The following is a 27,007-nucleotide window of genomic DNA, read 5'->3' as shown; positions in this document are numbered from 1 at the left end:
AACGTTCAAATTAAACTTGCAAGGAATAACATTTATACAGGGTCTTTAGATATCTTTTTTTTGTGTAAACCTTGGGGCGATTCAATCGTGTAATCCCAGCAAACTCAAAACGTTTTCGACATCATTCGCAAAAGGTTATAAAAGGTTGTCAGAAAACGTTTAAATGTCGGGTTATATAAAGGGTACATTAATGGTATAAAACGTTTTCATAACATTAAATAACATTTGTTGGTAATTTACTGCACAGCAAACATAAATGTTTTACAGAAAACATTTAAATGCCGGGTTATATAAAGGGTATAAAAACGTTTTAATAACATTACAAAAACATTTTTGAAAACTTGGTACAAATCATTCCAAACAGAATGTTATTAAAAAAAAAAAAAAATATTTTGCAAAAAATGTTTGCCCAAAATATTTACAATAACGTTTTTAAAATGTTTTCACGACCTTTATATAACCCGACATTTAAATGTTATTAAAACGTTTTATAAAAAATATTTTAAGAACATTTCTGTATTTGCTAGGTGCAAATATTTTAACATAATGTTATTTAAGTGTTGACAAAATATTTGGCCAAAATGTTTGCAAAAATAGTTTTCAATGACATTTTGAAAACATTTTTAAAATATTGTTGTAGTGTGTTTTCATACAAAACGTTTTAAAACGATTTCATGACCTTTATATAACCCGACATTTTAATGTTATTAAAACGTTTTTACCTAAACCAAAACCCAAAATATAATTTATTTAAAACGTTTTAAAAAACGTTTTTGTGTTTGCTGGGATGGTCAATATTCATTACGATAATTGTATGTTGGTGCAGACATTTTAGCTGGTGATTTTAGCCATCCTATTAGTTCATGTTGTTGGAGTTACTATTGATTAAAAATTAGCAAACTAATATATTATGCCTGAGAAAGGTTTTTAACAGAAGTCTCCACATACTTAAATGACAGCCAGTGAAAAAAATTCACTGACCATCCAGGGTTTGAACCTGGGACCTTCGGATCACTGGACCGATGCTCTGCCAACTGAGCTAATGAGTCAGATGGAGAAGAGCAGTGATGTTATTATCTATAGGCCTTCAGCTCAATACCCGCCCTCTATCATCTTCTCATCCAAGAAGCTTTAAGAAAGAGGTTTGGAAATCATTCCGAAATCATAGTCGAGACGGAGAAATAAAGTTTAACCATGTGGGAAATTAAATCTGAGAAAGGTTTCTTAACACAAGTCTCCACATACATAAATGACAGCCAGTGAAAAACATTCACTAATACATTAATATATTATGCATTAATTTTTACGCCAAAGCATATTTAAAACACGTTTTGTTACCTGTTTAAATGACACAAGGTTATAAAACAAATGAAACAAGCCTCGATCAACCAAGACGCAATTAGTAGTGTCACGTTTCTGATAAATGTTGCATAAAATGAATTGCCATAAATGGTTTGCAATAATGAGTGACCCTTTCCGTATAATGAAAACCAGATGAAAACGTGGAACAAAGTAGACGATGACAATATCGATAATAAAGTTTCTGTAATATCCAACTTTGAAATGATTCTAGGGCAAATAATTGTGTAAATGACTACGTATGTTTTATCTATCTTATCTTTCATTTTGCCTTGTGAGTGGCAATAGTTCTGTAATATTAAACTTTGAAATGACTCTAGGGCCAAGAATTGGGCTATTCCACTTAAAATCCACACTACCCCTGTGGAAGATTTTGGAAATATCTTTCACAGGAGGAGTATGAATTTCAAATAGAATAAACACATACATGTAGCAGGTACATTTGAAACTCACCTCCCTTAGTGGAAGATTCAGGTTTAATCTTTATCAGAGGGTGTATGAAATTCAAATGGAACTGTCTAATGTATTCATTCCATTTGAAATTCGTACTCCCCCTGTGGAAGATATTTGGAAAATCTTCCACAGGGGTAGTGTGGATTTTAAATGGAATAACCCTTTGTGTTAATGTCTTGGTATGTTTTATTTTGATCTTTGCTTTCATTTTGCTTTTCTGAGTGGCAATCATTCTTTAAACAACATTCAACTACAACTATATTGCCACCCATACACCAGATACTTCAAGCCTAGGTACTGACCCAATCTTAAGCAAGATATATCCAAGGTCAAGATTGCGCTGTACCAAAAAGCTTCATTTTGCACAGACAAAATGGATATGACGTAAGTATGAACTGAGGCTGCCAATTTTAACGACTTGTTTAAATATGGAAATAAAATCACTCCTTGTTTCATACCTTAGCAACGTCTTGAGCAAATGACCACTGGAATAAGAAATCTAATTTAATACGATCATCTGCAAGCACGTCCTGAAAACGAATACAAACATATCATTGACATAACCCAACATAAGAGCCTCATATCTTAAGACGCAGTTCAAAATGCTAATCTACGGTATTGGGTTTTTATTTTCTGGGTATGATTACTGATAGGTGAATATCTGCACATAATTGCCGTACACTGTGGCTAATGAACTGTGTCCTTGATATTGTGATATATCATATTAAAGGAAGGAAGAATGATTGTATAATTATTGGACGTAACATACAAATAGTTTGAGTCCTCGAGGTCAGCACTACGTATAAATGTTTGGTTTCTAATGGTTGCCCACGGTCATTGTTTAATTTGAAGTTTGCATGAAGGTGTTTACAACAGTTTTCGTGAATGCCAATTAAGACAGTTGACTGCGAGTTTATTGCTTGCACTAAACATATGATGATATTTGAAAACACACAGCCCGATGCACGCCACCCGTGAGCAATCCTACATCCCACCCACCCACCCAAACCTACATTATATACAATTTAGAAAGAGACCGTCATTGTACCTGTAAACTTCCTCTGCTGCAATACTCGTATATTAGCGACACATTGCCTGGATCAACGCATGCTCCGATGAAACCGTTAACGTTGGCGTTGGACATATCCCGTAACTGCAAGTATTATATAAAAAAAAAAAGATTCATAAGAATATTTTATACAATCATCACATATTTGAAGTAGTCCGACGAATAGGACCTGTTTTTTCTCAGTTACCAACTATCACTGCTCAGGCTCTGATTGCTCAAGAAAGATTGACCTCGAAAGTCCACTAACCGCCCCACCCGACGTATAAGACACTGGATTTTCGCGATTCGTATTTCTTGTGCCATAGATAAGAGATAGTGGTCATAGTCTGAGCTGAACATTGTCTAGTACATAAGAAAATAAGGCCCTACACGTCGGAATATATTTGAAGCGGCCTTTCAAGGTACATAATCAACCAATATGGGCATTATAAGCATACAGTAATTTCCAATAAGATTTTTTGAAATAGTGGGTTGGATTTAATGTGTTATCGTTTAAATATTGAAAACCTTGAAGGCTTAATTTGTACTACATCACGCCTGGAAGAATGTTGACTATACTATTACAAACTATATGAGTAATTTGTAAATAAAATCATGTCCCTGATCTGGACGAAATATTACGAGTACTGATCAACATATGAAGAAAAAGCTCGAGAGTTGTTTCCAGGAAATCATGTGTTCCGAATTCAAACCGAATTATATCAAATTAAACCAAATTAGTAAAAACGTCAATGAATAATATTGATAAAGTATCGATTCCTATATGAACTAGAAGCAAAACAGGCACACAAAAGAAGTTGCAAAAAGGGTGGGATTTCTTTAGACTTAAAGAAAATTCAGTAAACAAATTCAGCAAATAAAAATTTCTGTCGTACATGTATTTGGACCTGGGTTTTCCCCCAACTCAAATTAGCAATGGACCCATCTTACTCACACCTGATGATGTGTATGGTTCAGATGCATTATGCTAACATAATTTGACGTCCTTGAATAATGGTCAATTACAAAGTCACTATTTACATAGGAACGAAATACAATTGGTCTTATATCAAATAAATCCGAGCCACACCGATGTAACTTTTTACAAAATGTAATTAGTATTAACAGATTAACCATCTCGTGCCGGTGATTTTGCCGGATTCAAAGTTCTAACATTTCTGAATCTGATTTTTATATTATCGTGAACGATTTAGATATGTATGGGAAATACATTCAAATGAGTTCACGTAATTGGATCAGAGGTTCTTATAACTAGTTCTGCAAATAATATTACTTTTGCATAATTATCTAAAATAGGAAGTGCTTGAATAAGGTGACGCATACGGCATTTAAAGGTCGGCTAGATATGGTAATTCAAGCACGCTATAATCGCATCATTGAAGATGTTTTTAAATTCTGCCTTGTAATTTAAGACCTGTGACGGAGTAAGTGCCAAACCAATCATTTATATAGACATTAACACAATTACCGCATCAGGTTGCAAGTGTCATGAGCTTTGTACCTATCTTGGTATTTTTGCAGAGTATTGATGAAGAAAGGAATTGAACTCAGCGTAATTTTACGTTTTTATTCTGGGTCGTTTCAGCTTTATTAAAGTGATCTTAAACCAAAAACAATAGTTTTTGTATAGCATTAATTTATGTTTCTGCTTTCAGTTGCATCAATATGTGCTAATCAAATGTAAGATTTACTTCCCATTATACTGTCTTACCAATTTATATTTTAGTTACGCACTTAACCAACGGGGTGGTACAACCCGGGGGTACTAGATGCGTATTTTAACTGAATGCTATTCTATTGGATTGGTACCAATGGATAACAATATGTCTCCGCTATGTCTCCTCTATCCATTGATATTAAAGTAAGTACCACCATCCTTCAAGTAGTGTCACTGTTGCGTCATAATGTAAGTGCGACCTCGCACTATTCATAGGAATTCTTAGTATAAAACTAATACTTTGGCTAAAGATCGTACAAATATGTAAACTAACACCATACTGTTGGCTAGAAAAGAAAGGAAATCACTAATCTAATCTTAATATCTTCACCAGCCTTCATCCCTAGTAACGTGGTAGGTAATTTTGATGAGCACAAGCACCGTGGACCAAAATGGCCTCATCCCACTGGCATAGTTCAATAAACTCAATAAAACCATAATAGGGCAAACTTTGACCTCAAGTTGCAGAATATGAGTTTTTGTACCCAAATTTTCAAAGGTCAATCAATGAATGTGCAAATGTATTGGGGTTAAAGAAGTGCACCCTGATAGATGAGCATGTTGTGGCTCCTAGTGAAGGGGTGGTCCTTATATTAGACCGAGCCATTTGGTGGATTCTTTGAGTGTTTTAGTGCGCCCGGAAAATCTATTTATTATGTTTATAGGAGGTTGCAAGTCTCCGGCCGAGTCAGTCCTGCCTGCCGAGTATTCCATGAAACGCGACTCTATTTTTGGGAAATTAAGATTAAAAGGCGAGAAACACGTGGATTAAGAAACGTTTATTCAAAACAGGAGATATTTTGGCAGAGTTTAATTTTTCCGTGTAGGTCGATAGATGCGGTCAGTCAGCTAGTAGCTTCAAACTTCAAGCCAAACAGCTCCAAACCTATTCCCCGGTCAGTATGGAAATATTCTGATGCGGACTGGGAGAAAGCTAACTCATTGTTGTCTTCATTTCAGTTAGATCATAACTTAGACATTGAAGGTGCCTGGATATGTTTTCATGACTTTTTTATGCAAACTATGACTGAGTGTATCCCCCAGAAAACTATTCGTTGTAAAGCCAAAAATCCACCTTGGCTAACTGGTGACCTCCGTAAGTTAATTAGAAAGAAACATCAATTGTTCAAGAAATGGAAATCCACAAAGCGGGAAGATATCTATTTAAAGTACAAGTACCTTAGAAATAGATTGTCTAACCTGCTTAAGCGAGCTAAACATTCCTATCTTGCTTCCCTTGCTGATGGCGATTCTCCCAGTAAGCGTTTTTGGGGATATGTGAAGTCCTTATCTGGTCGCCCATCCATTCCTGATACCATGCAATACAATGACGTTATTGCTGATAATCCCAAGACATTACCAATCTTTTCAGTCAATTTTTTGCTGAATGTTTTAATCCGACGACGTCGATATTTCTCAAACTCCATCCAGTATTTACCATCCTCCTGGGAATCTTTCCAGTGTAGTTTGTACAGTTGAGGACGTATTTGATCTCATCCTTCTCCGGAAATCGTCCTCTGCTGCTGGTATTGATGGTATTTCGGGTGCCATGCTTAAAGGTACCGCCATCACCGTCTCCCCAATTCTGACCTATATTTTCAATCTTTCCTTGTCTTCTGGCAGGGTCCCCTCTGCTTGGAAAATTTGTCGTGTCATTCCTATTTTCAAATCTGGGGACAAAAGTCCATTACAAACTACCGTCCCATCTCTCTCAGCCCATCATTTCCAAGATTTTAGAGAAAGTTATTCATAAACATATTCTCTCCCACCTTCAAGAATTCAATCTGCTCACTGAGAGGCAATTTGGATTCCTTCCAAATTCATCTACCACAGATGCCCTTCTTACAGCCATCTTAGACTGGCACAATGCCATTGAAGCCCGCAAAGATGTCGTGGTTGCACTTTTCGATCTGGCGAAAGCCTTCGATAAAGTGCCACACAGACTTTTGCTTCAAAAACTTAGTGCTTTTGGCATATCTGGTCAACTGCTGTCATGGGTTAATTCTTACCTTACAGACAGGTACCAGTGTGTTGCCGTCCATTGGTGTTCCTCTCGTCTTGTTCCCGTTGTTTCTGGGGTTCCCCAGGGTCTGTCCTGGGGCCCCTTCTTTTCTTGCTTTTTATCAACAACATATCTCTCATCCCATTTTCTGCCGGTAGCAAATTAGTTCTATATGCGGATGACACAACTTTGTACAAGCCAATCAACAACCACCAGGACTTAGCCGACTTTCAAGAGGACATCACCAAAATCCCCGTTTGGTTTTCTTGCAATCCACTTCAAGCCAATGCTAAGAAAACCAAAACCATGATTATCTCCACCAAAATCAACCCCTACCCGGACCTTCTTTTAAAACTTAACAACCAACCCATTGATAGAGTGACAGACATCACCTTCCTTGGCATTCACATTTCTAGTATATTAAATTGGAACACTCACATTGATGTCCTTTGTAAGAAGGCTCGTCGGATGATTGGCATGATACATAGGAACTTCCACCTTGCTCCTCAACATCTTCGTCGCACCTTGTACATTTCTCTAGTCCGTCCAGCTCTTGAGTACAGCAGCTCAACCTGGCACCCACTCACCAAAACCCAAACCAACCGCCTGGAATCTGTTCAGAGGTTTGCCTGCCGGGTCATATTACATTCTTGGGACCTGGATCATGACAGCCTTCTTTCCCAAACTAACCTCCCCTCTCTTGAGGCCCGTCGCGACTCCTTTACGGTGCGCCATGTGTTCAAAATTCTTGCCGGCCTTTCATCTGCTCCTAATGTATTCACTCCTCATTCGCGTTCCAACTCAAGATGTAACCATTCCCGAGCTCTTTACCCACCTTTCAGCCGCCTCACACTTTGTCAAAGAAGTTTCTTCCACCTTGGTCCTATGTTATGGAATGCGCTGCCAGAAAATGTTGTCTGTTGTCCCACCTTGTCCGCTTTCAGGGCTGCAGTTAAAACCCTCAATAGTTGTCTTTTTTATCTTGTTTTTGCTTTTCAGTTTATTTTTGTTCGCTTTGTATGTAGGGCTTCCCTTTAATTTAGTGCTCTTTGAGCACTATTGGGTATTGCCTGTGCTTTTTGCCAAATGTTATAAATAAAAAAAACTGTTCCGTACTTACGTCTTTAAATTCTGTTAGAATATCCCTTGTAATCTGGACAGTTTGCTTGTTGATCGTCATAACGCCGACCCAATTTCCTTGGTATTTCCCAACTCGACTATAAACATGTGAACTTAGCATAGATATATTATCCGCTCTGCTGATTTGTGAAATCTAAAATGAAGAACAAACAGAGTACCCATGGAATTGTTATAATATGTTTCTTAATGGATGGAGTAGATGTAAGATAAAATCAGCACTACAATCACAGAGATGGACATTTAAAATAGAATACCAATTGTTAAGTTTTGTCGCAGAAGCAATCCTTACTTATTATGTCGATATTGTGTTATTGGTTATACTTGTTACATTTATTCTGTCCAATCTCGCCAATTCAATAATATGTATAAATGACAACAAGCCAAATAGAAGGCGGAAGGAATGAAATAATAAAATCCTCATAATGCTCATTGCAGTGTTTCAACATTTGGTACGTGTACTTATATGTGTTTGATTGTGTGTTTCGTGATTGTTTCTTATTATTTATTTTCACGATTTATTGGGGTTTTTTGTTTACTTTACGTACAGGCTTTTTATTTCTAAAGTGACTGGGTATGAAATAAACGACTTACCCTTCCTGTGCTAAAATCAATGCTAGCTCCTAATTTCTTGTTATTATGTGAAAATATAATGTCTTCAAATTTGATTTTCCATGTTTCTCGACGCAATTCAGCTTCATATTTATAATTTCTACGAGATAAATGAAAATTAAAGAGATGGAATAAAGAAACTATCATGATATAGCTACGCCATTACGTACCACCTGTTGTAGGAAGTTATATTACAGGTTATAACATAGGTCGATGGTTATTCTGCCTTCTGGAATACACCTTCCATGTTAACAAGGACGCTATTACACGGAAATATATTTATGCATGCTATCCACACGTATCTAAAAATTGGCTTCATTCAGGTGAGGGTTGTACATTGTATTTTAATCCGTGACCGGAAATTATAGATCAAAATCCTTTTTTGAATTATTATGTAATATAAGGATAACCCACATTCACTTAATGCACCTTTCTTGTCGAAAGTCGAACCCATTATCATGACTGTCTATTATCTAAAATTCTAACGTTCAGCTGATTCTAATATTGCGTTTGTAATACGTGATCACAATCGGCCATATTTCAATGTTAGAATAGGCTATGTTTTAATTACTCGTTTGCTCCTCAATGGACAAAGATATTATATTTGCATGACATTTCCAATATCTTCTTTAAAAGGCTGAAGCGGCAAGTTGAATAAACAAACTCGCCTCATAGCCCAACGTGTCCTCAGTGGCGGCATCGGAGTGTTTGGGAGATTATATAAAAGGTAAAACCTGAGCATGTGCATATAATTTCGAATTTTTTACCCAAAATAGTGGAATATTCAGTGATTTATTATTGCTGAGAGGGAATGTAAAGCCCGGATTTAGGGAAAATGTCACCGTGCCTTCGCCAATAGCATTGTCATTGAACATCCTTTATTGTACTGACATGACAGATTTAGAGGCATTATAACATCATTTATAAGTTGAACCAAATGCACAAGCTGAAGGTACCAGAGCTGCGTTAGGGCCACCAATCTTCCACAAACAACATCCATGTCTATAAGTGCCAAAGAAGAACTTCGCCCACTGGTGCCGACTCACACTGGGCTGAATGGAAATGCCTTAACAGAATGAGAGCCTGTACTGGTCGATGTAAATGACTCTCAAAAAGTAGGGTTATCTAAACACCGAAGATGTGACCTGCATAATTATGTGGAACTGAACCAGCTGAGGACCTTGCCGAGAACAATGATATTACGTTTCAAGAGTTGTGTGCAGCTCGGGCTGAAACACAATATCTAGCGTGTGTTGACACAATAAGAAAAAGAATCTTTTACACACTTTGCAAAGTAAAACAATGTTAAATGGATATATACTTAATTTTGTGGTTTAAACCTTTGATCACAACACAAAAATTTGCGTACCTGGAATTTTCAGTCGACACTTCGACTTTCATCAGCAGACTGGCAACCCAAATTAGAGGTCAGCGACGTTTCGGTCACTTTACCCCAAAATAAGGTCGTAGACTCTAGGTAGCTTGTATCGGCCCCCATCTCTCTGTTCAGCGATGGCTGGTTCACTCTGATATAGATGTCCTCCTTCACACCACGCTCAAAATATCTGGGTTCCTTGAACTGCTATAGAAAGTCGAAGTGTCGACTGAAAATTTCAGGTACGCAAATTTTTGTGTTGTGATCAAAGCTTTTTAAAAACCTCTAAATTATGTTTACTACCAACACAGATGAACTTTCATTCCAGTGGATATAATACTTACCTGTAAAGAAGACCAACAACAAGAAGAACAACGATTACAACGAAAGCAGCACCGGAGGCCACCAATATGACTCCCAACTCTAAATCAAGAAAAGAATATTAATTTAAATACGTTTAAGGTCGTACTACACCCTTGATAAATTTGTGACTATTTTTGCACTTTTCTCAAAAAATAATAACACACGGGTGACAAAAGTTATGTATATTATAGGGGCAAGGAATCCAGTTACTACACTGGAATTTCAGTGACTCAAGACAAACGGTACGTTATTTATAATAATGTACCTCATTTCTTAATGAACCACTTGTCTTGAATCACTGAAATTTCAGTCAAGTAATTGGATTCCTTGCCCTTATAATGTACATAACTTTTGTTACCAATGTGTAGTTATTTTTGAGAGAAATGCAAAATTAGTCACAACATTTATCAGAGGGAGCAGTGCCACCTTAAAATGACCTAATGCTGTAATGATAAATAGAGTGTTGACCTTGAATGTATCAGCTGTTCTTTCTAGTAAAGACGACTTATAGTCTAGCGAGCACAGTGGGCACAGGTTGAACAATAAACGTTGAATTGACGTTGAATCGACAGTTCGACGTCCAATCAACGCTGTATAAACTTCGATGTCAGGATTTTTAACCTGATGTCGACCAAATTTCAATCCATTTCTACCCACATTGACCAGACATCAACTTCACGTTGGAATGTAGTTGAAAACGGGTTTGTTGTGGTTGATTGGGACGGACGTAATTTCAACGACAGTGATTTCAATAGGTTAGGTTGAAATCAGGTTGAGTTGAATCGACGTGGAATCGACGTCATCGACTCGACGTCGACTTATTAGCTTGTGCCCATTGTGAGGTTGAGGACGCACATTGCTATGCAACGTAACCGTGCGGATGTATGGTTGGTAAGCTGTTCATAACAAAACTAAAAATCCAAAACACGACCAACTTACTTTTTGCCTAGAATGGCTTTTCAATTGCAAAACATGGTTTCACAATATGTTTCACGAATCCAAAGCAACCATTTTTATTTAATTTTTCAAATCAATGGTTTCTAACCATTTTGATCAAAACCTTCGCTTTTTACATCAATATTCAATTCAGAGTTGCTTCTGTATTAAGATATTGCAATTTGAGCAAAATGACAATTTTTGTGTAGAAATTCAATGCCTTACAGCTTTTCACTACAAGGACATTGGCGAGACGCTTCTTACAAGATGATGTACAATATTTCTGATCAATAGCACTAATAACACACATAAAAAAGAAGAGTAATAATATATACTCCACATGTTGGAAATTATATTTCCATAGAAGCTTATTTCTTCAAATATTTACATTTTCAAGAACAATAAATAAAACATAGGTTGAATTACCATCGATTTTTGTTAATTGAGCCGGTCCGGTCATTAGAGCAAACAAGTCTGCTTTATTTGGCATGTGTGAGTTGTGTTATGTTGTAAACGTTTCACAAAATATATTTTAAAGGATTGTGCAAAATGAAGGCCATGTAATGTAATACAATGCAATATAATGTAATACAATGCAATATAATGCAATGCAATGCAAGGCAATGCAATGTAATGCAATGCAATGTAATGTAACGTAATGTAATGATATAATATAATATAATATAATATAATATAATATAATAATATTAATAAGGAAATGCCCAATAAAACCTGCATCCTGGACCCACTTCCAACATTATATTGTCAAACAATGTGCCGAGAGCCTGATTCCTCTAATCACTCGTATCATTAACGAGTCTCTTCTATTAGGTTTTGTTCCATCTAAACTTAAAGAGGCTGTTGTAGTTCCAATTCTTAAGAAACATGGACTTGACTGTAATAATCTAAAGAACTTCAGACCGGTATCCAATCTACCGTTTATCTCAAAACTTCTAGAAAGAGTGGTTCTTCGTCAATTGCAGCAACACCTTTTTGACAATAACCTATTGGAAATAAATCAATCTGCGTATAGGAAGGGTCATAGTGTTGAAACCGCAGTACTGAGTGTCATGGACCGCCTGCTCAAAAACTCTGATGAGAAATTTGTCTCACTCGTTGCCCTCCTTGACCTCAGTGCTGCGTTTGATACGCTTGACCACTCAATTCTTCTCAGACGCCTTGAAATCACTTTCGGTATCAGTGGCAATGTTCTTAAATGGTTTCATTCATATGTGTCACAAAGATTCCAATCTGTCATTGTTAATGGTTCTACTTCAAATCCGTGCCCACTTTTGTACGGGGTTCCACAGGGCTCTGTATTGGGGCCAGTTTTGTTTACATTATATTCCCAATCCCTCTCAGATGTCATCAATCTTCACAATTGCTCTTTCCATAAGTATGCCGATGATACCGTTGTGTTTCAAAGTGGTCCTCCTGAGAAGTTTGAGGTAACTAAGATCGCAATTCAGGAATGTATCAGTGATATTTTATGTTGGATGGACAGCAATAAGCTAATGCTAAACACAGATAAGACCGAGGTTATGATTGTGGGCACCACTTCGCGTGTTAAGCAGGTTGCTAGTAATTCCATCACAATTTTGAATTCTGATATCAAAATACAGGAGTCTGTTAAGTACCTTGGGGTGAGATTAGATCAAACGTTATCCATGTCCAGTCACATCAGTGAAGTTTGCCGTTTATCATTTTTGTCTTTAAGACGTATTGGGTGTATTCGGCCTTATCTGTCTGATAAAGCTACATCATGTCTTGTCAATTCAATTATTACATCACGTCTTGACTTCTGTAACTCGTCCTTGACTGGTATCACCACTGACCAACTTAACAGACTTCAAAGAATACAAAATTGCACGGCCCGTTTAATCATGAAGAAAAGGAAGTATGAGCATATCACCCCCGTCATATATGAGCTTCACTGGCTGCCATTAGAATTTCGGATTCAGTATAAGTTAGCTGTTTTTGCTTTTCGGCACTTTGAAGATACTTTACCAACTTATCTGTCTGCTACGCTCTGCACGTACAAACCAGCTCGATCACTTCGATCTTCTACTGAAAGATTATTGAAATCTCCCCGTGTAAATCTAAAATCGGCTGGTGAACGCTCCTTTCATTTCGCTGCCCCGGCTGTTTGGAACTCGCTTCCAAACAGCCTCCGTAACACACATTCGCTTACGCAGTTCAAAAAGCAACTTAAAACTCATCTTTTTTCTTCGTGCTTTTCCGGATTCACATATGTAACTTGTTTGTCTTTATTGTTTGTGCGCCTTGAGTTCTTTTGAAGATTGTGCGCCTACTAAGAACCCTCCATTATTATTATTATTATTATATTTATATTATATTATATACTTATGTAATATAATGCAATTTGATATAATGTAATGTAATGTAATAATATAATATTATATTATACAAATGTTGACTGCTTCTCGAGGGGCATGGTTAAAATTATAGGCCCAAGGTGATCTCAAAACCATGACTATGCCCCTCGGCGTAAGCCCCGAATAAAAAGCAAATGTGATGTGATGTGATGTGATGTGATGTAATGCAACATTCAATGTAGTATTGTAATATGCAATGTGACGTAATATAGCAAGAAACCGCACAATTGTTTTAATTTGGGGAGGTATAATGGGTATGCGGTTGAGTTGGTGTAGGTGATGTTCAAGGAAAAATATAACACATATTTACGTGATAAAAGTGGTTGGCAAAATTCGTTGTTCCACCCACAAGCTGGTGCGCCCGGAGGTTGCTCATACACTCCTCCCGACCAAATAATAGGCCTACCAAGATGAATAAATTCTCCTTGACTGTAAGCAATAATAATAATAGTAATAATAATAATAATAATAATAATAATAATAATAATAATAATAATAATAATAATAATAATTATATTAATAATAATAATAATAATAATAATAATAATAATAATAATAATTTGATGGCAACATACCCAAGTTTAAGGGCATATCTATTGCAAAAACAAGTTAAACTCCATTCGAAGAGAATAATTATTACATTACAAATTGACACTCGTTGTAATTTTTTTATTCGCATTTCTCCTTTAAAAAGACCAATTGTATTGGTAAAATGCTGGCTCGTACGGCCCTTTTCAGCGCTCGAAACGAAATTGACAGACTGATGACGTACATTATATGAACAGTAGTCTTCTCGGCAACCAGTTTGGTTACGCGTAACCAAACTGGCTGTGTAGGACATTATATGTTCACGAGCAGTGCATACACATGACCTCTCGGAGAACTCTTTTGATGTCCATTGATGTATGTAAAGCGCGACCTTCATCACGAAAATTCGGGAAGGCACAACAAAAGGGCGAGATGGCCGAGCGGTTAAGGCATTGCGCTGTCGGCCGGGAGATACGATCGACGAGAGTTCGAACCTTGGGCTTGCCTTAGGTGAAAATTCTCCTGCCTCCCAAAAAGTTCCTATATGGTCAGAATCCTTCAATTAAGTTCAGTTTCATCACAGAATTTAATTGTAGAATTTCTTCTCGCCCCCATACACTGCTTAGCACGTGCAGATATAGGTAGTGTGTGTGCGATGTCCGTGGTTCGGAAGTCACGTAAAGCCGTTGGTCCCGTGTTCAGGAGGATTCATCCCTGTGCACGTTAAAGTGTCAGAGCTATTCGAAAGAGAAGGGGATCATCCCCGGTTCTGATATCTGCAATCAATCCTAGGTTCCAGGATCAAGTGTTGACGAAATGTGACATATTATAAAAGTCGCTCTGTCGACCGAAACCAAGAAGAAGAAGGTTAATTCCCGGGCCATGGAAATTAGACATTTGAATAATAAATACAATATTGATATGTCATACTCAAACTCTGCTCGTACGGTTAAATTGATATGAAATATTTTTTTACATTTTTTAGTCCAAGTATTTCTCATCAAGTTGATATATACACATATGGATTGTAATATCACAATTTACTAATAATATATAATAAAAAATCGGCCTGGTTTTATCCATATGTGTAAAGACCATTAAATTTGTAATGCTTGATTCAGAGTTCTTTTCTGATAACATCAACAATATACGTTGTGTGCATTGACAGTGTTGGCAGTCCATTCTCTCAAACCTGGTAATATTCATATCATGACATCACTGTAGTTTTTAGGTCAAATATGTCTCGTTCGAAGGAACTCACCGCTTACAGTTGGTTTTTGCCGAATATCAATTTTAAACGACTTATTTTCTCAAAAAAGGAGTCATTTTCATTGTCCTCATAATATTAGCTTGCCAATGATATGATGTTGTCCGAGCAATATAATTATATGCCCTTTAAAGAGTTTAAAATAACGGAAGTGCAAAACATCGTCTAAAGCGGATAAGGGGTTCAGAAAGGGGTTCAGATAATACCAGAAGGTTTTAATCTGTTTTGGGTAAAGGTGTCTAGAAAATGGTGACGGGAGAAACTTGCAGAGAAATGATGATCGGAAGAACACCACAGGGAAAGGAGACAGCAGCCTTGGAGGTTGAAGAATACTGAAAATCTTCAACTACAATGATATCGGTCCCGTAACTACCGCAAAGGTATTTTCATTCACGTCATGAACATACTTTTATTAAAAGTCCATGGCGTGGTTAAAGTCATTAAGATATTTTGCGATGATCATCTGACATTCTTTGCAGTTGAATATTTGCACTTTTTTTTAGTGTGACAAGACTGTTTTGTTTAATTTCTCCTTTTGTCTGGGTTAAGCTTTCAGTATATTATTTAAAAGGTATTCTCTGTTCTGTGAAACTTTCTCTCGTCACCATTTTTGGACACCTTACCAAAACCAAACAGCCCCTTTGGCTTCAACCGTGCAGCCTTTTTGGACACCTTACCAAAACCAAACAGCCCCTTTGGCTCCAACAGTGCAGCCTTTTTGGACACCTTACCAAAACCAAACAGCCCCTTTGGCTCCAACAGTGCAGCCTTTTTGGACACCTTACCAAAACCAAACAGCCCCTTTGGCTTCAATAGTGCAGCCTTTTGAATATGTTCTGGACCAAACGCATTCCCCGCGTTAGACGATTGCTTGCACTTTGTTCTCGTAATTAAGAAAAGAAAAATATTTTAGGGATTCCGCAATACTTATGGCTAATGTGTGCAATATAATCACGAAACCATTATCATCTTCTTCTTCTTCATCATCATCATCTTCATCCGACCGGGTTTTGTACTGTGATACAATAATCTATTTACACAATAATAACGCAATAACATTAAAAGGACAAACCATGTCACTTCGCCTTCCGGACAATCTCTGAAAGTGAAAGAAAAATATTGAAAACAAAAATTAAATATTCTAATAAGTATATTTCCTGGACTAAGGTATTGAAAGACCCAAGAATGTCACATTAATCTGAGATGATATCGCCCTTGTCAGGCTGTTCGAAAGTAAACATCATGAATATAACAAAATAATAATTACTACCATGACGTCATTCTGGAGTCACAATCACTCCATTTACAATTACTATACGCAAAATTACGATACACTTATGAATGCTTCGCACAGTTTCTTTTTAACATGCAACATATTATCAAATTTACCATATTTCAGTGGTAGGCCTTGCATAAATAATAATAGATCGTCTGATTACATGAAATCTTACAGTGAATGCATAATGTTACGATTCAATAATTTTCTACACCAAAACGACACGGAATACGTTCGTTACTTTTTAGATTTAAGTTGCATGAAAACTATTACATACGGATGAACTTAACTAGAACGTGACTAACCATATATTCTTAAGGCTTTTGTGACACGCTTACTCATGTTCTATGGCAAATTTAATGTTAAGCATTTGTTCAAGTCGGCAACCGTTTTTGAGGTGTTATGAAATATTAATGAAGGATAATATTTGGAAAAGGACATAATGTTCAAATAATTAACAGATATATCCCTTCATTTTTTCAAAGCCAAAGCTGACGTCGAAACAATTAACGTATGCACAACTCTCAAAACCAGGGCATACTCTTAACACCTTGCCGATTGCGCGGGCGGTAAAATTTGATGCCGGGCAGGTAAAATGCAAAAGGGTAACTAATTAAATATCACTGTGTATATATGGATGTCCTGGGATGGATGTAAAGCAATTTTTAAGTGATAACTTTGAGCTTAAATAATCATAAATTATCCATTTTCCAAACAACCGAAGTGAACAAATGACTGTCCAACATTATTGTATCGAGGGTTATCAGAAATTTGTTTCACTTATATAACAAAAACGTTTACGTACTTATTGTAGAAGTACACCACTTTAGTAATGCTATCATTATGAAAATTTTCCAGCATATAATTCGGCCTTCTGTCACCGTATTGGTCAATAACAATGTCCCCGTCAATTCCTGTGTGATACAAATGAAACAGATGGTTAATATGAGTACTTTCATTAAAATGATCTACATTTTTTTAATATTTCAATATGCAATTGATAAGGATGCGCATGAAAATAATTCAATATTTAGTTATATGGTCAACAAAGTATATTCTTAAAACCCTTATGATATATATATATAGATTATTAGAACGTTAGGTAATAATTATAATTTTCCTTAAGAGCTATATTTTCACATAATTTAAACATTAAGTCTTATACGGCTGTTTAAATATAATTTTCCATTGATTTATTTATGTTGGTATATTAGTTATTACTTGATGACATATAGGTTAACTGACTTATGTGAGTGTGTTCTAAATCTTCCTCGTATGTTCTAGCGAAATCAATTGTCAATTTCGGTTAATCTGGTAATATTCTTGCCCGCAATGCACATGCTTTTATTTGTCACTAAAAGTTGTCAGACCTTTCGTTTGAGATATTACCCAGCAAACACAAAAACGTTTTCGACAAACGGTTATTAAATGTTGCCAGAAAACATTTAATTATCGGGTTATATCACGGGCATATAAAGGGTATAGAACTTTTCATAACATTCCCAAAAGTTTTTGAAAACTTACTGCAAAATAATCTAACATAATGTAAAGCGTTGATGAAATATTTGGCATAACATATTTGCAAAACCTATGTTTACAACAATATTTTGACAACATTTTAAAATGTTGTTGTAATGTATTCTCATAAACAAAAACGTTTTCATGACCACATAACCAGACATTTAAAGGTATTAAAACGGTTTTTACCCAAAACTTAACCCGCTTAAAACGCTTTAAAAACGTTTTGTGTTTGCTGGATAAGAATTAGTTGCGGATAAACAATGGTATGTTTCAAAAAAATTATATCTACTTTTGATTTAAATACATTTACACATAATAAGTTAATTTCGAGCCCTTTATTGATTTTGGTGAAAAGTTAGAGTTGAGAGAGCAGACTTTGATTCTACCATCTCAGTGATCCGACAGCGCTTTATTTTAAGATACTTTTCATGAATATTCAAACTAAAGTAGCCAGTGCAGCAACTAAGAGTTACAGTAAGCAAAAGAATTAAGGTACCAAATCTATTCACCCCTGTATATCCTAAGCAAAGATTGTGTCATAATTGGAACCAGCAATAGCCATTAGTTGCATCTTTTAGCTCGAATTGAAGACCTCATTTGTTGAAATTGTTCAAGAAATAAAGACGCGACGATCCAAAAAGCCAACGGAGATGCCAATTCAAAAGTTACAGTTTGCTCCATACTTGCACTATTGATTTGTACACAACGCGTTCTCGAACTAGTGCCGTGCTTCCATTAATTAGCACGTTAAAACAGGCGTCGTGCTTTCATTGATTAGAACACAAAAGTGCAACTTTTTATTTCATTTCTTTCTTAGGTTTCAGATTACTGTTTCTGTAATTCTCAACCAATTTCAACAAATAAGATCTTAAATCAGAGCTAAAGAGCACAGGTATTGGCTGCTTGTTTTAATTTTGACACATTTGTTGTTGTTTAGGATTCAGGGATGAACATATAACTGGTACCTGGTACCGCATTTGCCAAGGTATTCCAGTAGCAAAAATAAACATACTAGAATTTCTTAAAATGATTTACTTCATTGCCCTTATTATCATTTCGTGGTATAAAGAGACACAAATGAACTACAAACAGCCAAAGTCCCATCTTCACCCAATAATGAGGACAGATCGTTCCATGAAGTGCGACATACCAAACTGTTATGCACATACCGCGTATTTTTACGGTCTTTCGCGTAATTGCGAAGACACACCACACTCTATGGCGTGATTGTTAGATATGTACGATCGAACGATGGGTCCTCATGAAGCACGGGGACTTTGACTGTTAGTGAATAGTCTGCATTAGTCTATGCATTATTTATAGAGAGAGGCTTTCACAAGATTTCAACGGGTGTGCCGTCGGATTGAAAAGTTTGTCGAGCTTTCGTCGGGTATAAATTTTTCTGTACCGTCCTGAAGAAGTCCGAGTCACACCTGACGAAAGCTCGGCAAACCTCTCAATTCGACGGCACACCCGTTGAAACCTTGTTGCTTGTTGTGTTGAAGAAGTAGAAAAACCGAAAAATCACGTAACATTTTTGTACTTGGCCTTTATGTCATGACCATTCAAAGGGGTGTGGCCTTATTTTGGCGGCAATTATATAGTACCTCTAAAGGATATGTTGAAGAGTCGTCTGCTGATGCCCCATCCATCATTTACGTCCACTCCTTCCGACAAAGCTTTTTCAAGTGCTATAGCATACAGGTAAACAGCGTCATATATCAATGCAGCTTCCAAGTATAACTAAAAAAGAATAAAATAATACAAAATGTGCCCGTGTTTGTGTGTTTATTGGTTCATTACGTGGACAATGGCTTCAAATATCCGTAAGCAAAAAGACATGTGAAAAACAAAATCATTGGTCATATATATTCGTCATTCTAATCTTTCAACTGTTTTAGCCAGTCAAAAGCACAATAACCCCAAGTCCTATTGTTCTATTGACAGGTTAAAACAGGTGAAAGATTAGGATTACGAATATATGACCTATAATTTCGGTTTTTACACAGGTCTTTCAGTTTGCAGATTTTTGAAGCCACTTTAAAGACCTAACAAAGTATAAGAAAAATTAAAACATCTTGAAAAAATTATAAGAAACCAATAGAACAGGAAGAATTTCATAGTTTTATTTTAAATTAATTTTAACACCATAAATCCTGATAACACCCGGATATTGTACCTCAAGCGCTAATAATGCAGTTATCCAGAAAGTACTTGATTTTAATCTAGAAAGTAGGCTACTTTTAAGAAATTCATTAGTGCAGGTACTGGAAGCAAAACGGTGGTTATCTGTTTTAAAATGACCTTGACGTCAGCTTATACGGCGCACAAAGAGGGTACGCAATGCAATTTATGCAATGAGGATCATGGCTGAAACATGTGTTCGTCAAGGAGGCAACCAGGTAGAGGGCAAAGCAACACAGTAAACGCACTTCAGAAGAACAAGGACATACCAAACATCCCATTTATCCCAAAAAGAGAAATGACATATGGTAAATAAAAAGAAAGAAAGAAAGAAACAAACAAAGTAAGAGAGAAAAAAAAAAAAATCAAAAGGCATAAATAACCAAGAAAAATAAGTTTAACAAGAGAAGTCCAATCTCTCATCCATTTTACCGACACTTAACACATTTTATAGTCCATAGGCCAACCGGTAAAACTCACTTCCCAAATATAGTTTGTTATTTTATTGAGTTATCATTGAGGAATGCTTGATATTCGTACAAGGGGATCAGGGCTGAAACATGTGTTCGTCAAGGAGGCAACCAGGTAGAAGGCAAAGCAACACAGTAAATGCACTTCAGAAGAACAAGGACATACCAAACATCCCATTTATCCCAAAAAGAGAAATGACATATGGTAATTAAAAAGAAAGAAACAAACAAACAAAGTAAGAGAGAAAAAAAATAAAACAAAAGGCATAAATAACCAAGAAAAAATAAGTTTAACAAGAGAAGTCCAATCTCTCATCCATTTTACCGACACTTAACACACTTTATAGTCCATAGGCCAACCGGTAAAACTCACTTCCCAAATATAGTTTGTTATTTTATAGAGTTATCATTGAGGAATGCTTGATATTCGTGCATCGTACATGTACTCCTTTTCAATCTTTGAAGTAGCCAAAAAGTGAAAAACAGGTACATTTCTTTAAAAGAGCATATCTTGTGAGCCGATTGAAATATGTTTTTTGGTTTATTAAAGCTAATGAATAATGAAAATGTATTTGATTAACTTTCACAAACAGGAGAAAAAGAATGCGCAATGAGGGTTCTGTTTTTATTGGGACACCCTGTAATACCTTTAAGTAATGTAGTTGGATACGATACCAACAACTTGAACGGATGTTTGAATTAACCTATATACTTAATGTACTTACATCTTCATCTTCAGGGATAGTATAATTGAAAGGAGGTTCCTTGGTTTTTAAACGCACGTTTCTCTGGAACTCAAAATATTCTTCATTTTCAGGTGACAGTAGCTTCACATCAAGAATTCCTGATGAAAATAAAAAAGAAAATGTGATGAACCATGAAAACTTTTGCCATCAGTGGTCAAATATAATTTAAATTTAAAAAAGATGTGCGTAACGTTAAAAACAAGATACGAATTTAGAAGGGTTTTTTTTCCAAGAATCAACTGTACAATTTGAAAAGTCACTGATAAGAACCATGAGAGATAGCAATCGATTCCCGAATTTCATTAAGCACTCAAGTATATTAGTTATAAATAAGATTTTGATCACATTTGTCAGTTCAAACTCTATGAATATAATTTAAATTAATTTTAAAGAAGTGCAATAAACTGCACTAATTTATATTGACTCAAGCCATTTTCAACAAGTATACAGTAGATATTTAAATACATTTTAGACAGTTCATTGAACCATTATAGATTCACAATAGATACGGCTGTTCGTATAGTTACCCAGGAATCTTTGCTTGAACTACCAGGGGTGGTTGTTATTATATCACTCATACATAAATTCTTGACAGTTCATTGGTTAATTGTTATTTGTATGTTTACCATCAACCACTCTGTAAATTCTGGACAGTTCTGTGTGTTTAATTACAATTGGGTATTTTTACCATCAACCACCGCCTTTTGATGGTTTTACCATCCCCTAATTGTCTTCATTCTTATAAAGTTTAGCGATTTTTGAGTTGCGTAAATTACAGTTTGGAATAAGAAATCTTAGTGTTAATGTTGTTACATTGATAAATGTAAATTCTTGAAATATAATAGAATTCAATGAGTGACACGAGAAAATGTGTTTGTTAGAAATATAATCACTCGTTGATTGGTACAGATTTATATTATTTCTACTTTGTGATTATATCGTCATATGGAAAGGTTTGGCTACAAAACGATTCTCTTATAAACGCATCTATGCACAGTTTCCACTTCGATACACCTGAGCACACAATTTCGACCAAGAGCTTCAAAGCAAGCAGTGAACAGTCTTTGTTTACACTTCACGGTTGAGTACATAGCATCATAAGAGCTGTGTGAGTTTCTAGCTGGTGACTAGTGGAAAAAATGAAAATATGGCATCTGTGTCAAAACCACGAATGTTCCCTTCATCCAATCAGATTTCTTTTTATATCAAACGAAAGCTAACACTTAACGCTCCTAAAGCACTTTTTTCATTACGTCACCAGATAACGCAATTCAATGTTTATAGCAAGGCGAATGTGGTAAATCTGATGAAAACAACCTATTCAAACACAATTGTTGACAAAAATCAAAACCTCAAAACCTCAAGTGATTCTTACAACATTTTTTAGATTTTATGTCATTCAATAAGTAATGACCAATTCTCTTTAAATTGTAAAGTTACTAGTTTCGCCTGTTTTGTCATACGGTTGTAAATTCAATGAACAATAACTTCAAGAGCGCTTACAAATTGATAGGAACCACCATACTCGTAGACACTATATTTAGATATTTTCTGACAAAATAGTAAAATAAACTTCGAGAAAAGTGTTGATTCGCAGAAAATAACAGCTAGAATTACATTATAGTAATTGTTATATACAACCTTTTGTGATAAGAGTAAAGTATGAAATTCGCGATATGTTAATCGCAAGGGTATAGCGTTTGCAACTTTGTTCCATTACATTCGTCAATTATTTATTATATTGTGCATATTTTTATCAACAAATTCACAAAATCGTTATTGATTTTATTCTTAATTGCCAGCACGTGTTGAAGGGACGCTCCATTTTTATGATGAATTTCTCAGAATATTGTTTGTGTCTGTATTATTGTTTTAGATAATTAAAAAACACGTATCTAAATGAAATAGTCTTGAGAGATATTGTTATAGTGTCTTCGTATTTAGGTCCAATTTGAAAGCAAGAGACATGATTGTAAGACAATGTAAACTGTGAACGTTTCAAATAGATTTCCGGCGTTTTGATGTGATCATTTATTAATATTTCTAACAAAACATAACATAATTTTCAATGCTGGACCTTTACAATATCCCAGCTATCACACTAATATACACGTATATTTTTAAGCTATTCTTAACTTAGATTTTCTTTTCTTTATCAAAATTTAAATCTTTTTTACCTTTTTGTGGTAATTTTTATTCTATAAATTGCATATTTTTGTGTAAATTGAGGGCGCTATTTACATATATTTCTAATTTAGTTTTGCCAAGTAATATGAGTTATTCCTTTTTAGTTTTCTAGCCATATGTTATACTCATTTAAATGATGTTTTAATACCATTATACAAGTCTACTGCTTGTAAAGATGCAAACAAAATTTAAAATAAATAGCGCCATCAGAGTTCAATTTTGTTTTAAAATGAGACCAGTTATACATGCCATCAAACAACCGTAGCCGCATATCTATTCATTTCTTTGTTAAATTCATGTTACGCGTGAATTTTCTTTAATTATAGGCCAGGGATCAGTAAGCGCAGCACTGCACCATTGACTGACCCTCATTTTCCTCATTTACCACGCTCAAATCACCTTAAATAATTGATATCATGCCCTATAATGGCTCGCTGCTGTTTAATCAAGGCCCTCTAATTCACGAGAGTTCATGTGTAACACGAATTTAGCAAAGAAACAAACTGATATTCGGCATTGTACCAAACTCATAACCAATTATGTACCTGTGAAAGCTTTCACTGCGTCCTCATCACGGCCGTCATCACCCATCCAGCCAATGGCACCTTCCCTACTCTGCCACGTGATTTCATTAGTGAAGAATGCATAATCTCCATTCAGCATGCCCAGATCAAGTGCATCTAGTAGTATGCTTCGTGCATCGTCACCATATGCGCACAGTATGAACACTGAACAAAACAAGAAAAGTGTAAAAGAAGATATCACTTAGTGTTTGCGTCTAGTGTTTGTAAAAGAAATATAATAATAATACGGTAATAAAACTCAATATCCAGTAGTATTTTATGCTATGACAATAGAGGTTATCCGTGTCCTATAAGCTGCATATCCTATCAGCGACTGCTAGCTACTGCTATACCTTGTTTAGGATTTTCAAAAGAGGTACCTGCATGTGCAACTATGACTGTTTCAAAATAGCCCGCCAAAAGTCATGCAAGTAACGCCGAGGTCGTGCATTGAATTGGTTTGAATGAGGAATACTACGGGAACCAGCGCCTTTTGTTAGAAGTCACACATGAGTAACGTGAGCTAACGTGGATAACCTCTATATGAACATGAAATAAACACAAATGAAAGCTAATGAATGACCAGAATCTTTCATGATGCAGTCATGTCTACAGTAGAATTCATCTCGACCTTTGCAGGACTTAAACCCCATTAAAAGCTATTAAACCAAGATAACACTCATTGAAGCAGCTCAACTGATTAAATCAGATCTTCTCTGGTTGTGTACAAGTGTCTGTTTTCAATGTGCGACATCGCAATAAAGCTGGTATTACAGCTTCAGTTGGGTAACCGATTATAAAGGAAACGAAAGGTTCACGAAATGAGACAAAGACCTGCTTTTTGTTAACCAGCATTCTTCAAAATGAGCAACATAATGATTGTTGACTTAACACGGTTTTAGAAATAATTTCTTCATATTTTTGGTGTTATCTGTCGTTTACATATCCTTCCTAAAACACAAAAGTGCGACCCTCTCCAAACATCTAAATTAGCTAAAAATTTAGGACATGTTACAAAACTTTATTTTCTAGAACCTATTTAGAATAATTTAAATGTAGCTTTTACCGTTTTTTGTGGCATCCTTCAGAAGTGAGCGGTCCGATACCAATATTTTCGGTCAAATCTCCATTCAATTAACACGGGGAGTTGGCTAGCTATGCCTTGCCCTCACTCATATTTTACAAAAGTGCGACCATTTCTGAACATCTAACCTAGCTGTAATTTTAGGTCATGTTAGAGAAATATATTTGCTAGAAGTTTTGGAGAATAAATAAAATATTGGCTGGTTATTTTTCACACAGTGATGTTAACTAGGCAAGTGTCCATTCTCCCAACATACATCATTTGTTGAGGTCACACGTCAATGGTGAGAGCACTGTGTATTGTGTATAGGAAAACGGACAGTAACTGCAGTATGTCAAAATGGTACCTGAAAATATTGTATTTTAGTACACTCTAAATGCGTACTATTAATTTTTTTGATTTATAATATCCCTATTTATTTACTAATTTTTTTGTCCTGTAACTATTCTTTTTGGCTAGAATCGTGTCAATTCGCCGTAGAAGTGGTGATTAAACAGGATTAATACCATAGCAATAGATGAATACAAATTTTGAATGTTTTGCCCTGCACTACAAGTAGGCTGCACTTATCACCTGTCATGTATGTGCATGTGCAATCATAGATTAAATACAATACCGCTCTTTTCAAAGACACTAATCGTACAGGTGTGAGTGATGTCTATAGATTTACGATCCAAGTCTTTACACCCAGTCTTTGATAATCAATGGTGCGATGCATAGTTACAGCGTACGTCTAGTGCGGGGTAATACATTGTCATTTCACATATCGCTATGGTAATTAATACTGTTACATCACTACTTCAACGGCGAATTGATTCACGATGCATGGAAGTTTTAACTTGGGTACCTAGTCAAAATTACCTGACTGGCGATGAAGCAGTGCATTGTGAGAAAGATAAAATCATGTACAGGCTTCCCCGAAAGAACTGTATCGTCGGAAACTTAATTATTTGGGTGTTTTAACGCCACAACTAAACATAACTAAATAACTGCTGTAGTTGAGAAATAAATAAGCTATTACGTACTTTTTCAAATGTTGACACTTGACCACACCGTTCTTGAAATATATATACACCAGACACAAAAAGAAACTCGTCAGTTATAGTCATCCTTGCTGTTCAACAACCTGATAATTTTGGATTATTCTGAATACATTTTGTTAATTGGACTTTGTTTTCTCATTTGACACCCTGTTCGTGAACATCGAACAAGAATTGACCAAGATATGCGTTTCCAAACCGTCAAACCCCAAAATCAAAAGTTGCAATTTCAATTATTTTCAATGGGAACGCACCGCTGTATTGCACACAAGCACCGCAGGCCAATCAATAAAGCACACAGTGTAACAAAGCACAAATGAATCGTTAAAATTGCAACTTTAGATTTTAGGGTTTGAGGGTTTTGAGGCGCATATCTTGGCCAATTCTTTCTCGATTTTCACGAATAGGGTGTCAAATGAGAAAGGCAAAGTCCAATCAACAAAATGTATATTTCAGAATAATCAATTTTGTGCCTGGTGTGTATATATAACTTATATATAAGAATTTTACGAAACTCCCTCAATTTCAAACCTTTCCACGGATTCAAATATCAATTGATGATCCGTATTCGGAGTGCTAATTACTGCGCATAATTGAGCGCATGAGTCGTCTATTGTCATTGATTCCGTGGAATGGGCTGAAAATGAGGTAATTATTCTTTTATTTCAAAAACGGAAAGGTTAATTGTCAAAATCAAAGATATATTCCTCAACCACATCAGC

At 35.8% G+C, this 27,007-nt stretch overlaps 1 protein-coding gene and 1 non-coding gene across 2 annotated transcripts in view; both read right to left on the bottom strand.

The window, feature by feature from the left end:
- LOC140142572 (atrial natriuretic peptide receptor 1-like) overlaps window positions 1-27,007 on the bottom strand; it is a 55,797-nt gene that overhangs the window by 18,955 nt on the left and 9,835 nt on the right. Inside the window, exons 2-12 of the mRNA XM_072164566.1 lie at window positions 24,144-24,326; window positions 21,391-21,509; window positions 19,619-19,754; window positions 17,296-17,404; window positions 16,287-16,313; window positions 13,730-13,848; window positions 10,069-10,147; window positions 8,332-8,449; window positions 7,721-7,873; window positions 2,861-2,965; window positions 2,271-2,342 (exon numbers count right to left, since the gene is read on the bottom strand). Of these exons, the coding sequence (XP_072020667.1) occupies window positions 2,271-2,342; window positions 2,861-2,965; window positions 7,721-7,873; window positions 8,332-8,449; window positions 10,069-10,147; window positions 13,730-13,848; window positions 16,287-16,313; window positions 17,296-17,404; window positions 19,619-19,754; window positions 21,391-21,509; window positions 24,144-24,326 (1,220 nt within the window). The remainder of the gene's footprint in view (window positions 1-2,270; window positions 2,343-2,860; window positions 2,966-7,720; window positions 7,874-8,331; window positions 8,450-10,068; window positions 10,148-13,729; window positions 13,849-16,286; window positions 16,314-17,295; window positions 17,405-19,618; window positions 19,755-21,390; window positions 21,510-24,143; window positions 24,327-27,007) is intronic.
- On the bottom strand, window positions 977-1,050 carry Trnat-agu (transfer RNA threonine (anticodon AGU)). The gene has a single exon. It is a non-coding gene; the product is annotated as a tRNA-Thr (tRNA).

The sequence above is a fragment of the Amphiura filiformis genome, chromosome 20 (genome assembly GCF_039555335.1).
Source record: "Amphiura filiformis chromosome 20, Afil_fr2py, whole genome shotgun sequence".
NCBI lineage: Eukaryota > Metazoa > Echinodermata > Ophiuroidea > Amphilepidida > Amphiuridae > Amphiura > Amphiura filiformis.
Note: the sequence above shows the minus strand (reverse complement) of the source record. Positions and strands in the feature narration are given on the sequence as shown.